Source organism: Acanthochromis polyacanthus, chromosome 15 (genome assembly GCF_021347895.1).
Source record: "Acanthochromis polyacanthus isolate Apoly-LR-REF ecotype Palm Island chromosome 15, KAUST_Apoly_ChrSc, whole genome shotgun sequence".
NCBI classification, from domain to species: domain Eukaryota; kingdom Metazoa; phylum Chordata; class Actinopteri; family Pomacentridae; genus Acanthochromis; species Acanthochromis polyacanthus.
This window is the reverse complement of record NC_067127.1, coordinates 21631322-21648915: the sequence shown is the minus strand read 5'-3', so window position 1 is coordinate 21648915 and position 17594 is coordinate 21631322. Positions and strand designations below refer to the sequence as shown.

The window sequence follows — 17594 nt, the reverse complement described above, 5'->3', positions numbered from 1 at the left end:
ATAATGTAAAGCAGAAACTGGTCAATAGAATTGTGTTAAGTTTGCAAATGGAAGCAAAGAATCTATGTATAATCTCAATATGAGACAAGACGGTGACTAACTCAAAGAGCTCTCTGTTGAGCAGTGCAGGGAGGTCATAGTCAACCGGCAGCTCGTAGCTGTGCCACAGGATGGCCGCCACACAGTGGAGGTGGGATGGCGACGGCATAAGGAGGCCATATTCCCTTGATGAAGCAGAGGAAGAGCCAACACCAGCCCCAGTGTATCCCATCGGCCCACTCATCTTATGGGCCGCCACTCGAGAGGAGTCATGGACCCACTGGAGAAGAGCCTGGATCCTAAAAGGTTCAAATTCAGGGCTTTAATAAATAAGTCAACACAAAGCTTGGAAAAAATCTCTCTTGTCCTTGTGTTTGAGCTGCCTCACAGCAGAATTTATATGCAACAAGCACGACCAGTTGACAGTAAAAAATGAGAAGGAGCGTGTAAGGACGCTTTTTACTACCAGCTTATGAGTCTGTCTGGAATATCACCTTGAAAGAAGACAACCAATAACACAGTCTCATAGGTTGTCATTGGTTGTGTAAAAGCCTAACAACCAATGAGACACTGTGTCATTGGTTGTTAGGCTTTTAGGGAAGATAAACGGACATTCTGAGCCAAGTTAAAGAATGGATGCTTTACGTACCTGTCTTTGGTTCCAGAGTCCTGTGTGGTGCCCAGCTGGTACAGAATGTCAATGGTGGAGTCTGAGGAGAGGCCGTTTAGTCGCCCGAAGAGCAGAGGACTGTTCAAGTCTTTAAGGACAGAAAGATACATTATCATAAGGCCGGTTATTTAGCTGGAAACCTTACAGTCTACATTACTTTTTCTTCATCTTTAACAAATATGGCATGGCTTTTTCATTTTTTACATTTTTCTGGAGATGTAAAAATGACTGCAATATGCCCCCAATGTGACCTTCATTCAGACAGTGTGTTGCTTTGGTAATGGTTCATGGTTTAGGTGTTGACAAGTTAAGCTGTGATAGTTTGTCTCTTAAGCCTCAGGCTACTTGTAAAACAAAGTCTCATCAAATAATAACATCCTAAAAATCAGTAAACACAGATCCATTCTGAGGTCAAAATCAGAAACCTGGAGTTCTACGGATCAGACAAAGATTTTTTGTTTTTCGACTACACCAATCATCTTCATCCATGTATGTTACGTGTTGCAACTAGAAACATAAGGCAAGGACAGAGAAAAAGTGATGGACTGTTGTCACTCAAAATCCTAGCCTGGTGATCTAAAGCTACAATAACACCTTTATTACGCAGTTGAGCAAAACAATATCTGAAAAATGACCTTGTCTTTCAAAGTGTTACAATAAATTACAAACCCCTTAAGGCAATGAAATATATTTAAAGACTTTTGGAAGCTTTTTAAGAACTTTTGGATGTTCTGCCTACAATTAAAATCAGAAGCACAGTGCCACTGTGTGTCACTCACTAGCAGGGTCGGTGCCAGAGGCGGCACAGTTTCTCAGTAGAATGTCAATGAGTTTCAGTCCAATGCGAGTGGACTGCAGGCCGATCTTGACCAGCACGGCTTCAATGTTAGGGGAATGCATGCCACAGTACGGTGACATAAGCAGTGCAGCGCAGGTCTGCAGAAGGTTGGCGGTGGGTGCTGCTGCACTGGCCATCATGGCCTCTAAGTCACTGACGTGGGTCAGGCAATGGTGGAGAAGACGCAGCCACCCAATGCTGTAAGGGGACAAAGAAAAGGTCACAACAACATCCACATCTTATATAAATGGACAAGCTGTTGATCCAGGATCCATTATTGGTACCTGGTTTTAGAGACCTGGTCCTCAGAAGGCAGAAAGGGGTTGTTGACGGTTGCAGAAGAAGTGTTACCGAAAGCTGTCAGACCCAAGAGTTTAATCTGAGACAGACCCAAGGTGCTAGCATCACGAGGCCGGTGCAGTCTCAAACAAACGGCCGAGGCAACTTCTGCCTTCACCAGCTGGATCTTTATGTATGTCAAGCCACTGGTGATGACCGGCGTAGAGAGGGGCAACATGTTGACTCCATCAGCACTGATCTCCACTGAGACTGAGGATGGGCAAGCTGTTTGGTAGGAAAAGGGGACACAGAAAACATAAGAAAATAGCCAGGAGACTTCATGTAAATGAGATGGAAAGCTTTGTTGGTTGCAAAGTGATGGAAACACACTTCTAAGTACATAATGCACTTTTTATTACTAATACTAAACTGGATGCTACTCACTAGCAAGAGAGGCGAGGTGTGGTTGGATGTGGAGCTCCTTCAGCAGCACAGCAGCAGGAAGGTGGATCGTGAGGTCACACCAGGCTTCCTCTGGCAGGAAAATGTAGGACCATGCGGCTGAGCGGGCCCGGCGGTGGGGGGCGTGGCCTGGAGGAGGACCTCTGCTGGCTGCGCTGTGGGGCTGCTGGATGTGATGGTGCCTGAGAAAAGGGCCAAACAGATCATTGTAGATCCGAGAAGATATGGAGCGAGGCTACAAATTCTATCACAGAAAATTTAAAAAAAAAAAAAAAATGTCCCATAGCATGTAACATATAGAATAAAACATGACTGAAAGCACCTAAAGGAGCAAAGTTGTGGAGTCCCTCAGCATTGTCTGGCTCTGATGTCATCACTCTGGCTTTGAGGTTTCCATCTGCTGCCTTTCCAGGACCTGAATCCAAGAACTTCATGATAGTGGACACCATGCTGCGTGCTGTATTCACGATGGCTCTGGTGCTGGTCACCATGTTGTTACAGATCAACTGCACACCACCTGTAAGAGACAACAACATTATGGTATGTCTGTGAAGCTGTGTTTATGCTTTTATAACAATTTAACTAAGGAATCCTAAAACTTGGCATGTTCTTAATCTTGTACAACCGGGAAGAAGCGAAGCCAGATGGACATGAATGCATTATTAAGTAAGTAAAACTTACGTTACCTAAAGGTTCCCTGTGGCATTAAAATACTTCTAGTAGCACTATGAATGCAAACAGTGATAGAACGTGGAATGAAACTGCTGTATTATGATTACTTTATAAATGTTTTCAGTTTGACATGTAATAAATAAAAACACTACTGTTTTTGTTGCTCAGTCCAAAAGCACATTTAATCTTAATGTTGTGTCTGGGTAAGTAAAACAAGAAAGCACAATAAAGTGTGGTTTATACACCCACCCATGTCATGGAAGGCCTTTAGAGCCTCGCTGGTGTCCAGCACTCGAAGGATGAACCATAGAAGAGGTTCAGACAGCTGACATGTGGAAAGAGATCCCTAAAAAACACACATTTAAGTTTAAACAATGCTCTGCATTTGTTTAAGTGGTATTTTGACATCATGCTGTGGAAGTCCACAAATGCCAGCAGGCTGATGCTCACCTGTCTGCCCATGTAACCACAGGCCATGTATGTGAGGATGGGCTGTAACATGACCTGGACGGAGGTGGCCCTCTTGCTGAGAGTGGTAAGGATGGTGAAGAGACCATCACCCACTGAGATGGCATCCAGACCGCCATGAAAGTTCTCGTGTTTGGTCAGGTGGAGACCGCTGGCTCCTGGAGAACAGAGACAACTGTCAGCATCAAGGTATACGGATGTTTTTCTTCTCCCCTTTGGTCTGTCAAAGAAACACTTCACCCACTAGTAAAATGTCTTTATCAATACATTCTTCCTCTTCAAGCCAAAGGTTGAATTCAAAAACAATTAAACACATTGTTGGTGTGGTATGGCCAGTAAGTTTGTGTTAATGGTAAATGTTAAGTAATGTTATGTGAGTCACTTCACTGATTCTTTCATACTTATGTTACACTCTACTAAGCTACATTTTATCATTATCTCTATCCCATCCATGTCCCTTATGACCACAATGCCTGCTATTACACAGACTCCAGAGTTTTAACTTCTTTACAACCCTATATTTGAAGCAGCAGCTTCAGATTTTTTTTAGCCTTGTAGGGGCAGCTGAAAACACAATACAGGTGAAAATGTTAGTCAAAAGAAGTCTGCCTTTTACAGCTTCCATTTGCAGTTATTTGTACTGCCTGCTGAATACATGTCAAGTATTCACTGTCTTTTACTGATACTTTTTGTTTCCCCCAATTTCTGAGAAAAATATCTGGCTCTCTGGCAACTAAACGCACTGGTAAGTTCACTAGTTACTAAAACTGTCTGCTGTTGGATGATGGGAGTGTCCATCGCACCCGTCACACTTATGTAAACTATGTACTACTTCTTGTCTTGTGCAGTTTCAAAGTTGGCTCACCTTGCGACATTCTAAGAAGCGGTTTTCTTTTCCACAAGCCTCACTTTATTAGTCTATTCAAACACCAGTACTGCTATTGAAGCTCCCCAAGTATATTCAGAACCTCTGTCTAGGACCACAATGCAAAGAGACTATTTGTACCTCCCAAAGAGCCCTGATTGAATGAACATGAGGCCACTATTTGTCTCAAACATTTGCATGAGCACTTAAAACTGCGAGCTGATAATGTTAAAATATTGAACAGCAGAGAAAATTTAACAAAAACCTCATCAGCTTTCCACACACTGCTGCTTTGATTTAAAGGCAACGCTGAAGCTTTGACTATTGTTCTTCTTGGGATTATACAAATGGCAGCCAACAATGTTTTAGTTGTTCTTTGTTTTTGTGTTTTTAATCATGATAATCCCGAATACAGCATCTAAGAGTGACTCATGGTTCTAGACCAGTAAAGCATTGGTACCACTCTGGAACCAGTCTTCCTGACTGACACTCAGTTGAAGAAGTGGTTTGAGGCTAGGAATGTACTATGAAGCCAGTTTGACATAGGCAGGCTTTCTTTGTGTAAGTCAGCAAAACTAAAGCCCCAACCAGAGTTAACGGGTATCACAAAGGTAGTTTTCAACTTTCTCTATTAACCCAGGCTTTCTGCTTCAAATTTCACAGAAAAGTAGGCTTTTAACGCATCCTGCTCCTGACTAGGTTAGGTCCACAGCATCAGTTACCATGGTGAACTAGCAGGGTAAAGACAGCCACCTTCATGATACTAAAAACTCTAACTTGTGGCTAAACATACCTGGCTAACCCACTCATTTCGCTTCGTAATACTGAAAAAGCAATTAACTGGGTTGGTGGTAGAAAGATCTAGGTCACCTTTTTTTCTGAAAAAAAGATGTGCCAGCTGCTGAAACTAAGGTAGATGACAGTGATGCATATAAACCACACCCACAGACGCAGGGCACAAAACCAAAGCTATGAGCTGAGAGAAGCTGAAAAGCTTGGAAGAACCGATAGGAATTGCTAATAATTTTCCATGGATGTGTCTTACCTATGATCATGGCCATGGCGCTGCTGTTGCACTGTCCCAGTGCTGACAAAATCTGGCTCATTATCTGCTGATTGGCTAGCACCAGGTCAGCCACACCTGCAGGAGGACCCTGACTAGATGAAGATCCACCAGCCACGCTTTCTTTGCTGCCACAGACCTTCTCCTCGTCTGACACACTGCTATCAGCTGCTCCGCTGCCGGTTGGCAGCAGCCGTCCACTGAACTCTCGGTCCCCAGACAGAGGCAGCTGCACCAGCACGTTGACCAACTTGAGGAGGTCGAACATCAGCTGGTCACGTGTGGTCTCTCCACAGACAGCCTTTGCGTCTCCTGGCCGGATGATGTTGGCAAACAAACCCCCAAAACAAGCCCGGGCACCTACTGAGCTGTCTGAGCCACTCCGGGAAACCACTTTGTCTGAGCAGGTGATGTAGTGGTGAACCAAGAATGTGATGGACTCGATGACAGAGGAGATAGTGGCCACTGACACCACCTCAAAGTTTTGCTCCAGAGTAAACTCCAGCAGCTTCACCTGCGCGTCCAGTGGACCTTGGCCTGACTGGAAGGGACCCCTGAAGGGAGCAGATGAACCATTAGTTCCCAAATATCACTCAAAATACCACTCATTGTTACTGGTGTCAAAATGACTGATTGTACATGTAATGAGCAAACAAGACTAATTGAAATTGAATTTTCTGACAGATGAAGGCATACCTCTCAGTTGACAGGATGTGCATAAGTTTGAGCAGGAACTCGCTGAACATCTGGGGACATGTGGAGGACAGGTGGACCTGGAGGCGGCTTAAAAACTCATGCATGGCCTGGGTGGCAGTGGGTCCCACCTGAGAGCTGTGCTGGCTTGTCCCGTTAGTGCTGGTGCCAGACAGGAAGCGCACCAGGACATGAACCAAGGTGGGATCAGACACCATCTGCTGAGCTGTGCTTTCCTGAGAGCTCATCCCGTTGCTGGAGGCTGAAAGTTCACACATAAGTTTCAGATGAATCGTTCAACTCCAGAGAACAAGAGACATCTACAGAATCACCAGGGCTTTGCTGTTAGTGAGTACAGTGCTGAGGTACAGTATAAAGACATAGACAGAGAATTCAGAACATTTTAATTTCACTTTCCCTACTTTCTTGTGTTATAGATGGTTAGGCTAGGTCTGTAGATTGAACTTCTATTATCCATATAGCAATTGTACAATGAGGATCACCGTGCAGTGACTTAAAATCTGTCTGACACAGGTACTCCAAAGTTACTATACATAATGGTCGTGTAGTAATACAGAAAATGCGAACAACATTGAATTTGTAATTTAGAGTGTATATTGAAAATATACACAAGAAATTTCAATATATTGGAAGAAAGTGTAAATCTGACATAAATACTGACATGTGAAGGCTAACGGTAGCTTCTCCCTACCACATTTGAAGTTGAACAGTTAGGACTTGCATTTTTACTGTCATAACTGAGTAATTTCATCCAAGGTTTTTATCTGCACCTTCCACCCCTGAAAACCATTTCTCTAAACATTTTCTTCACATTCACAGACACGTTCTAATCCCTTGTACACAACGACCACCTGTTTTATGTAACGCACACAAAGAAAGAAACTGTCTTTAACATGAGGATGGAAAGTGTGAATATCTGACTGGTCATAGTGGCCAACAGCACACAGAAAGAAAGCATGGAAGAAAGGAGTACTGACCACAGGCTTGCATGTTAGTCATCAGGGTGAGAGAGTGCAGCACCAGACACCATGTTCTTAAGGAAGTGTTGGGGTACCACGCCAGCACTGTCAGGAAACTGCTGATGGATGCTAAACACACAGCCACACAGAAAAAAAAAAAACATTAGAAAACTATGTAAAAGAGTAAGCTTCTATTGTTTGGATTACAGAAAAGGAGCTGTGGAGTCCTGACCCTGGTTCAGTGGGATGGTGGGCACTCGGCTGGCGTTGAACAGAAAGATGTCTGATCCGCTCTCTTCACTGCCTCCAGAACTTGTGTTGAGACTGAGCGTTAACCACAGCTGCAGCAGGGACTCCAGCTGAGAGCGAAGAAATCAATGTTCACTCTGTTTTCAGATTTTATTCCGTTTTAAATTCATTCATAGATCAGGGCTTCTGCAGTGTTTCAATTACACTTCACATGCCACATGACTTAAAACCTTTTCGTGTCACACAGAATGCAAATGTGTGCCTTCTAATTTTTCTTAAATGCCACAGAAAAACAGACGGTAAACAATAAGCCCAATGATTTTTCACTAGGTTGATTTTAGGAGACCAACAATACTGAAATGATACCACAGCAAATTTTAATTAGATTGCATTGGGCCCTAACAGAGTGTGTGCTGACCTGTACATGGTGGACCTGCAGCATGGAGAAAAGCTTGTTGAAGCAGGCACTCAGAATGGGGATGGATGAGGGTTGGACCATCAGACTGCTGCCTGGAGGAGAGCCTCCACCATGGAGCGCTCTTAGCAGGGAGTCATCAGTCCCATTCGAGGCCTGGCTCACTGGAAGCCAAACAGAAAGCAAATATTGTGGCGACCATGGCATTATATCCAATCAATCAATGGCTAAAATAGTTTCCCTCGGTTGCTAAGCACTTGGGATTCTCTTAGTGATAAGCATCTGTTACATGAGTGAAAATTTCCCCGCTTTTTCTGGTGCTGTGATGGTACCTGTGGATGAACTTGAAGTGAGGGCCTGAAGAATGGAGTCGGCCTGAAGAGTCGCCATCATTTTGAGCATAAGCTCTGCCTGCTGCTCCAGGCCTACTTCTAGCCGGGCATCCAGTGCTGTTCAACACAGATACAGAAGCGTCAAGGTTAGATGGAAAAGGTAAAAATTCACAGAAGTCAGGACAGAAAAGAAAAATATTTCTAGATAAAATTAAGCCTCTGCTCACCCTGCGACACGGAGACTGACAGACCCTGTGACCCGGGCTTTTCCGCAGCAACAGGAGGTTTGGATACTGGGATACCAACCCCTCCGATGTATGGGTTGTACCCGTATGTGCCATAGTCAGCACCCCAGTAGTCATACCAAGTGCTGCTTATAGGCTGAGGATGAACATGAGAAGGAGGAGGGATGACAAACATGAGGGCAACAATGAACTGACATTTTAGCATCATCTTATTCGTTTCTACATCTGATGCCATCAGTAGTCCAACATTAAAATGCACACAAGCACACAAACATTTAAAAACTGAAACAGAAATGTAATTTTAACAGCTAATGTGAGATATTTTAAAGAATCTGTGCTAAGCTGCATTTAAGAAGTGTTTCAGGGAGTTATTTTATTGAAACATCAAACCTTTGGAATGGTCTCAGTATCGGATTCATCTGCAAGAAGAAGCTGTAGAACTAGCTACACTAAAACTGACAGGTCTATTATTTATAACTAATCCATATAATTTCAGATTACAAATGCAGACAAATATAACAAACGCATCTCTAGCAGCCAAAAACAGAATCTAAGCTGACCTATTAAATTTAACATTAAATAGATAAAACAAGTCAATTACAAAATGATTAAAGATCTATGCTCAAATGTTTGATACTTTCAATTATTTATCTAGTTTGACTTTTAAAATAAAGATGGTATAATGTCATTAGATAAAGCTTTACTTGTACAAGAACAAATCATATAATAAAAATTATGTTTTGTCTTTTATATTAAAAAAATATGACATTGTATATGAATACTGACAAAATCCACATTTTCCATTAAACACAAACTGACAGGCAGCTGGTATTTGTTTACCACAAATGAGTTTCTCATTCTAAAATTATGACTTTCATCTCACATTTTATGAAAAAGTTCATCTTAAAAATACTGCAACTTGTATGTGAAATCCTAACTTTGTTCAGCTACATTGTTGAAATGCTATGACATTTTATCATATTCTAAATGTATTCCTTAAAATTAGTCTCATTTGATTAATGCTGCAACCTTTTTCCTGTCAGCACTCACTGGCTTTGCCTTTACCAAACCATTATGTCATTACTACACAGTTTTGTAAAACATGTTAACAAGAGTTGTGTTACTGCTCTATGTTGGGGCATTGAAGGTAGCTACGTGGCTTTGTTTTGGCAGGTAAATACTGACAGAGGCAATGAGAGAGAACTGGGTGTGTCATTTAACATACCTTAAACACTTTGGCAGCGAGTGGATCTTTTTCCAAATCAATATCTAAAGGATCAATATCAACATCCATCAGGTCTTGTAGCAAGTCAAAGTCTATGTCTTTATCTTTTTCCAAAGATGACAGAGGTGGAGCACCTTTGGATAATGAAAACAGCTTTAATATTGCCAAGCAAGCACACTAGAAAAACACACAAGCAAGAGAAACGCTTTCTGTAGCACGTTACTAGGCAATTTTAACGCCGATCCAGGAAGTACTGCAGCTCCTATACTGCTACAAGAGGGAGAATCCAGACAAAAGGAAAGATTTTAATCACTGTTTTTTCCCCTTTAATTATGTCCATAGTAAAATAATGTGGTAAATCACAATTAAGGTGTCTCCAACTGAAACCTAACTGAAACAATGAAGAGTCAAATAGGCCAAAGAGACTCTAGTTTTACTAGTCTGAATTCCCACTCCAAAAAGCAGCAATAATAATAATAATAACGACAATAATAATTCTAACAATAGTAAACATACTGTGAAGAAAAATTGTAAACATGCAGCCATGGGAAAAAAAGAGGGAAAACAACCACACAAATACTTTATATTGTAATGTACAAAAGTGGGTTCATGACAGTGTTTGTGTTGTGGTGTTGAGTTAAATGTGGAGAATGGTCGGGGCTACCCACGCACTTTGGAATACTGAGGAGGTCCCGGTAGTACCTGCGATGATATCAGGCACCAGAGCCTCATCAATGCTTTCTACCAATGGTATAGGTGTGGGCTGGGGCAGGGAGTCGTCTGAATCTGCCCCTGCTGAAGAGGATGATGCCCCAGCCTCCTCACCTACCACCACCTCATCCATGACGTCCAGAGAGCCCGGAGACAGCAGCTCACCTACAAAAACAGTTAGTTTATGCTTAAGTGCAGGAAAAATGCACCACTTTCAGGAACAACATGATCCCAGTGTACTGTAACGCAACATTAGATACACAACCTCAGGCATTGTATTCATATCTTGCACTGTACTGCAACTACACTTGCATTTTTTATAGTCTTTTTCAATATGTCTGATAATGTTCTGCATTTTTTCATTTCAAAGCCATTCGGTCACTAGTTGCCGAGATATTTTTTGAACCACATGGTGGAGCAAGAACAAAAGTCTGAGGCTCACCAAAACCTTAAATATAGCCTCAAAAAGCCCTGCGTGTCTACAAAGGTTTCATGACAATCGATCCAGTCACGGCTGAAATTTCATCGAGAAAAATTTGGTCCAACCAAACTTGACAGCACAACACGGGACTTGAAAGCGTAGAAATTAGCAAAAATAAATAAATAAATAAATAAAATAAAAACTCAACGTGAATGAGCGCAAATGTGTGCAAGTTCAAATCTGCTCAGGACATGCAGGAGTAGTGTTACGTAGGCCACTTTGTTCCCAATTTACCGAGTCAGGGCAGAGTAAAAACACTAGATTTGCTTTCAGCTCAGACAGACGGAGTGGATGGCTTGTAGATCACAAGGAACTATTCACAGAATCTGACAAAAAGTGTAATGGATTCGACTTTACCTGCCATGTAAGGTGCAAAAAACATCAGAAAATAGTGAAGGGCTTGAGTAACATCAAGCAATTATTAAATACTGTCTTAATCTTAACATGATTATTCCATCAAACCAGTTCATTTTCTGTCAAATAATCTAACTCATCTTTTTCACTCCTTAATTTTAAATACATCGGGAGTTCCAATAAAATAAGTAAATAACATCTATTTTACAGCAAAAAGTCCACAGCCGGTACACCATAACATGACAACAGCAGAGATTATTTCCCGTTTCAAAAGTTCTCTGCCAATGAGGAGACTGTGAGACAGACCAAAATGATTTCCTAACATTCAAAAAGATGAATGAGACAAGCTTCAGTAGAATACGCTGCTCCAAAGCCACACCTAACAATTTGTGTGAGACTAAATATTTTTGGACCTGATCAAATGCTACCAGTCAAAACTCTCCAGCACAGGGCTATGCAAACACACTAACTGTTTATCTGGTCCAGACAGATGTGATACTACACACACCAGCAAGTAAACTAAACACACCTGCCAGGATGTCCTGTAGCATACACGTGAGGGAATACTGCGCCCAGGCGCCTCCCCAGGAGATGTCTCCTCGGTTGAAGTCCGTCCCCACAAGCAAGAGCAGCAGGCGTTCCAGCTGCTGCTCAGACACCACCTCGCACAGATGAATTGTGGGTCTTGTGGCATTGGCTATCCTAGCAAGAACCTAAAAGGGTGAACAAAGGTATGTATTTATGGTTCTACACGTCTTCCTGAATTTGAGAAACATATACAAGGGTTTGAGATGAATACCTTGCAGACAAAGAGCAGCAGGTCAGCGTGGCAGGTGAAGTCCATGGAGAGGAGGAAGAGGGCCAGCTTCTGCACCACAGAGATGCAGCGTTCGTGGGATAGTGTGAAGGGGAGAGGTTCTACTTCTGGGGTTTCTTTGGCTGTTGTGGACTCCGTGTCCAATGTGGAGCGGGGCCATTCGGCTGTTCGACGCAGACGGATCAGGTCTTTAAAGTGCTACAAGAGGAAGCAAGATTGAAAGAAATTATCAGAGGTAAATTTACTGTCTATAACCTATATTAGAGGAGATTAAAAACTGATTTTTTCAGACCCTACTTTCAATGTAAGTGCCACTGAAAATAAAGTAACTAATTAGAACTTATAGAAACATGCATATGATATACATTGTTTATTCATGTGATTAAATCAGGGACTGGTAATTTAATATCAACCACAAAGTAAACATTTTTGCAGAGGAACTCTCTTCCTTTTGTATTCTTTTTTTTAAATTTTAAATGGACACAGTTAACCATCTAAACAATCACTGCTGCATTTCTACTGTAAATGCTGCTCAGCAAAGTGTTCAAACTGGGTCAAATTTCTTTCACAAAATGAGTACCAAAACAAAAACTGTGAGGCAACACTGAACAACACCAAAATCACTGCAACAACAAATACTGCAGATTTGTTCTTGTGTGTCAAAAAGCAAAACTGTGGTAGTAGTCAGAGTAATGTGGTAGAGCCAGAACATTATGGCCAATCCTCTATTATGTGCTGTTATTCTTTGGTGTGCTCAAAACCAGTTCTGATCCATTGAGGTGTAGATTCCACAGATCTCAGAAGGTGTCTCATGCTATCAGGCAATACATTAGCAGCAGAGACTAAGACTTAAAAGTTGTATGGTGGGGCCTCCGTGGGTCAGACATGCTTTTTAAGCAGATTCCACAAATGTTCAATCAGACTAAGATCTGGGGAATTTGGTAGCCTAGTAAACACCTTGAACTCTTCGAGATGTTCCTTTAATAATTCCCAGGCAATGTTTACAGCTCGGCAAGACATCACTTCTAACGGGGAGTACCACTGAAATGATGGTGTACGTGGGCAGCAACAAGGTCTCAGAAGTGGGCATGTGTCAACTTGACATCCACGTAAATATCTAGCACACTGGCTTGTCATGTTCCTTGGTGAAATTCCCTCTGAAGGTAAATGGTGCGCTCAGCATTCATAGAACCAGGATTGTGTTATTTTTTAAGGCTGGACTCGAACATCCAAATATCCGGTCGTGACAGTGGTATCCGAATATTAATTTTGAGATCCGAATATTAGAGTAAAACCGCAAAGTACAATCCTACACAGAATGATTTGAATGACTATCTCAAAGAGCTCGGTAATACAGCTTACTGTGAGCTCTAACGAGAAGAGCTTCTCACCTTGGATGTGGCTTGTTTGAGCTTGGCCTGTTCCACCAGCAGTTTGTAGGAAGAGCCTTTGTTGCTTTGTATCTTCTCCTTCTCGATCTGCTCCACCAGAGCTTTCTGTTTTGCTTTCAATAGATTTAACTGCTGCAATGAAAGGGGCATGATAAATATAAGCACTGCAAAAGTATTCACTCTAGACCAAACTCATTTCTATACCCATATATCTATATGGGTACCACATTAAAACAAGCCCCTCTGTAGATCTACCAGACAATATTAAGCTGTACCTTACTATTTAAAAAACAAATGTGGCAGATGTACTGGTTTTGGAATGACACACATTTACCTGTTTGTGATGGACGAGCTGCTTGCGGATCTTGCGGGAATAGAGGCGGTCCAGACTGCTGCTGCCTTTAGCGGACCTGCTGGAATTCTGAGACTGAAGGCTGTTATTGATGAAGCTCCACTGAATACCTGAGGGACAGAAACACTGCACATTACTGGAGGCAACAGAGCAAGTATGAACCACATAAATATGAGTGCTGTAAAGCAAGTTTTCAACCTGACTACTCTCACATTAAAATAGATTTATTCAGTGATATTTATTTCAGTTTAGGCCACTTGGAAATCTGACTGGGGACTCACTGCTTACCAACATTTGTATCGATGTGACAGAAACCCACCACTACGCTCTGGGCCTCATGAATTTGAAAATGGTGCCGAATGTTCAAAACTTTTACCTCTAATCTGAACGGGAAGTAAACAGTGTAAAATGACTGTCAGTAGCTGGTCACTGATATAAGCTATTAAAGAATCTGCAGTTTTCCAATTTCACAATTTTAAGCTCCTGCTGTACAATAAAAGGTTTGGCACAAAAGCTAAAATCATCTCATTTTGAAGGAATTGTGCAGTTCACATACCTGTTAAAGGTCTCTCTCGTTCTTTCCCTCCTAAGTGCTTCTTTCCACCTGAGGCCTCGTCTTCAATACTGGCTACATAGTCTAACAGTCTGGAAACCAGCATTACTACCCAGCTGATCATGGGAATATCCAAAACACCTACAAAACACAGAAACACACACACTCTCCTGTCACTTCTGACAGCAGTGAAATGAATAAATGTAAATGATCAGATTCACAAAGTAACGTCACGGTCGCTGTCATCTGTTGAGGAATATCCCATCAAGTTAACACTGTTAGACATCCAACATGGCACAAGTCAGGAACTGTTGCCTGAGCGTCTGTACACCTGTCACACTGAAGGCTGCTTTACCTTCAGTCCTGCGCTGTGCGGCAGCTTGTGGCTGCTGCAGTGGAGACAGCAGGCTGTCAAGGAGGTTTAGGAGGCCCTCCAACACACCACTGTTACTCAGGGATCTTTGGCCAATGCAGGACAGGAGCATGAACACCCTGAGTTAAACAGAGATGGAGAACACTGCAGTTAATGTCTGCACCTTCCACCACTGCCTGGACATGAACTTGGAACCCAACTGTGTCAGAGACATCAGAGAGGTGCAACAGGAAGCAGAATCCTTGCAGCTCCAGCTCCCAAATGCATGAGTAGACGATTCAAACTGTCCCAAATACTGAGAGAGCTGCACTGTGGTGTAATAAAACACTTGGGCAGTTCTTGGACTTATGAATCTCCACAGCAAACTGCTTTTTGTGCTGAGCCAAGGAATCTGGCAGTGCTGTGAGTGAAAAATCTGTGAAGCAAGTTGTCACCCCAACTCAGAAAAACAGACACAAACATCATCACCTTTTCCTTATGAATAAACATAAACATTCATCCTTGTCATTTAAAGCAAAATAACAACAATAAAGCAGTACTGGGGAAAAAAAGCATGGCATTTAGTATGATTCAAACTACTGAGTCAGCTTTATTAAAATGTTTTTTTCAAGCACTGAAAATGACTGAAAGTGCACAAATGCCACCACTTACCTAATTATATTTGTTACTGAATATTCGTGCCCCTCTTTGAAAAGACATTGCTAAAGAGCTCAGTGGTTAATTTGTCCACACCTGTGCTTACTTATGATAACAGCAAATGAGGTTTGACAATACAGGTTCTACAATTCATAACCAGTTGATCACAGTATGAATGACTGCAGTCAGTGAAAACAAAGCGAGCTACTGTTTGAAAAGCTACAGGGGCGGAGAAACTGGTCCGTCACTTTTCAGTGCATTTAAACTGAGGGCTGAAATGATTCATGAGTAACAAGACTTAATAAGACAATAACTGTCTCATCACATCCAGTACATACTTATAATGTTTTCTGTTAATCTCTTGTGTTAGACTCTCTGAGTAAAATCTACATAGAATGTGTGATAACTGTATGGCATCTAATTGCCCCTACCTGTCCTGGGGAAAGATGAGCAACTGTTCAGAGTTGTAGAGCTCCTGCAGCACATTGGAGAGGAACTGGCCCCACCAGCGCTCGCCTCCACAGAGCTGCACCAACAGCAGACCAGCGTGAAGACGGATCTTTGGTGTTCCACTGATGCACAGGTGTTTGAAGAGCTCCTCACAGGCCTGGGCATGGAAGGTACTCTGGAGCACTGAGGGCACAGAGTGGCCTGAAAATATACAGAAGAATGACTGAAGGGCTTATCAGCAATGTTAAGTTAAACTGTCATATGAACGGGCAGACAATCCTCAAAAATAATGCCTTTGGTGTTGGCTGTCACCAGTGCAGAGGCATAAGATTCCAACATATTCAACGTCATCTCCAAACTACAATACCAGATGGGCCGACTTGATCCAGCCACATGCGGCTCTGTGCTCACCGTTGTTAGAGTGCAGCAGGCTAAGCAGTGTGTCCAGCAGGTAGCGGATGATAGTCCTCAGCTGCTCTGTGGAGGAGTTGTGAACCAGCTCCTGGGCCTCCGGAGCACCAGCTGTGGGGAGAGACTTGCGGCTGGCGCCTAGTGAGACGCGCAGCCGCTGGACGGCATGGTGAGCCAGGTTGAGTTGTAGCTGCAGCTGGATGCAGTCCTGGTAGGCCGAGAAAACGCGCTGGTCCTCCTCCACCACCTTGTCTGGTTTACGTAAGAAGTACTGGGCATTGTTGGCACTGTTGAGAGGCGGCAGATCGATGTTCTGCAGAAGGGTCTCCAGCCGATGGCAAGCTAGATTGTACCTGGAGAGCAACAACACATGACGGTGCAGTGACTAAAGTGGAGAATAAGCATCAGCCCTCTGATTTGAATTCGGGTTATTTTTTCTGTTTTCAACTCAGCGCGGTGTACGGTGGGTTTAGTAGAGAAATACTGGGACCCAAAGCTATGAAGTCTTTAAACATAATTCCAACAAAATAAAATCTCAAAGCTTCTCCCAATGATGACTTGTTTTTCAGCAATTCCTTAGAAAAGAACTAATCTAGTAAACCGATTTTGAGGGTATTTAGAGAAAGATAAGTCAAATTTAATGATGGAGCTGACATATGACAATGCCATAGTTTCTTTAAGTAATGCCTCACCTGCACTGAATGTCCTCCTGCAGGGCCACCATCATGGTCAAGTGCTGATCCACATCCGGCTGACTGGCTGCCTCGCTCTCTCCTCGCAGGGGATCATGCATCAGTTTCAGTTCACTCTCCCATGGCAGGATGTATGTGTGACCATAGTAGAAGCCCAGTGGGATCTTTGCACGTGCATTGGTGCTGCCGTAGCGCCCAATCACAGTGATCTTAGAGAGCACAGTGTACAAAGAAGGAAAGAAGCTTTGAATATATAGCTGGTAGGCTGTAAGAGCACAAAAAGAAATGTGAAACAGGTTTGCAACTCTCCCAAGAAAAACACAAACAGACCTTCATGAACCTGCAGACAGGAGGTGGCAGCAGGTCGTGCAGAATGAGGGAGTGGGTGCTGATGTCAGTAGCAACCACCAGCCTGCGGCCATCCACCTCCTCACCCAGTGTCCAGATGTCTATGGACAGAGAGGCCAGGTCACCACAGGTCGGGATCAGAGCATCAGTCAGCAGAACAGGACGGCCGAAGTCCAGCGTTACGAAGCGACGAGCTCCTGGGGAGAAAACACAAACGAAGTACAAAGTTTACTTTATAAACATGTCAGCTTGTTTTTTTTCCCTAATTGTTAAATGTGCAAGTCTACATGCACAGACGTTTTCAAGTGCAGCTTAGCTGGTGAATACGGAGTATAGCTACATACCGGAGTGCATCCGCTCTATTATGATGGACTGGTGTGGAGGAGGCTGCAGGAAGTGAGATGCCTGGGAAATGGCCAAAGCCAGACCACTGCCCATAGGGCTCTGGGGAAAAACAAGACATAAATGAATTAAAAACTTGTTTTAATTCAAAGAGAGGTCTTTAATCCTTACCTTGAGCCGATATATAT

The 17594-nt window shown here is 42.8% G+C and overlaps 1 protein-coding gene across 1 annotated transcript in view; it reads right to left on the bottom strand.

Annotated features, from left to right (window-relative positions):
* birc6 (baculoviral IAP repeat containing 6) overlaps positions 1–17594 on the bottom strand; it is a 131560-nt gene that overhangs the window by 82193 nt on the left and 31773 nt on the right. Inside the window, 29 exon segments of the mRNA XM_051959794.1 lie at positions 102–338; positions 689–797; positions 1489–1745; positions 1832–2111; positions 2271–2411; positions 2414–2470; positions 2611–2805; positions 3210–3306; positions 3411–3586; positions 5339–5910; positions 6053–6311; positions 7048–7158; positions 7262–7388; positions 7697–7857; positions 8026–8142; positions 8253–8406; positions 9496–9629; positions 10198–10371; positions 11571–11754; positions 11841–12056; positions 13250–13381; positions 13584–13711; positions 14158–14295; positions 14510–14646; positions 15595–15814; positions 16025–16377; positions 16717–16925; positions 17047–17261; positions 17409–17508. Of these exon segments, the coding sequence (XP_051815754.1) occupies positions 102–338; positions 689–797; positions 1489–1745; positions 1832–2111; positions 2271–2411; positions 2414–2470; positions 2611–2805; positions 3210–3306; positions 3411–3586; positions 5339–5910; positions 6053–6311; positions 7048–7158; positions 7262–7388; positions 7697–7857; positions 8026–8142; positions 8253–8406; positions 9496–9629; positions 10198–10371; positions 11571–11754; positions 11841–12056; positions 13250–13381; positions 13584–13711; positions 14158–14295; positions 14510–14646; positions 15595–15814; positions 16025–16377; positions 16717–16925; positions 17047–17261; positions 17409–17508 (5390 nt within the window).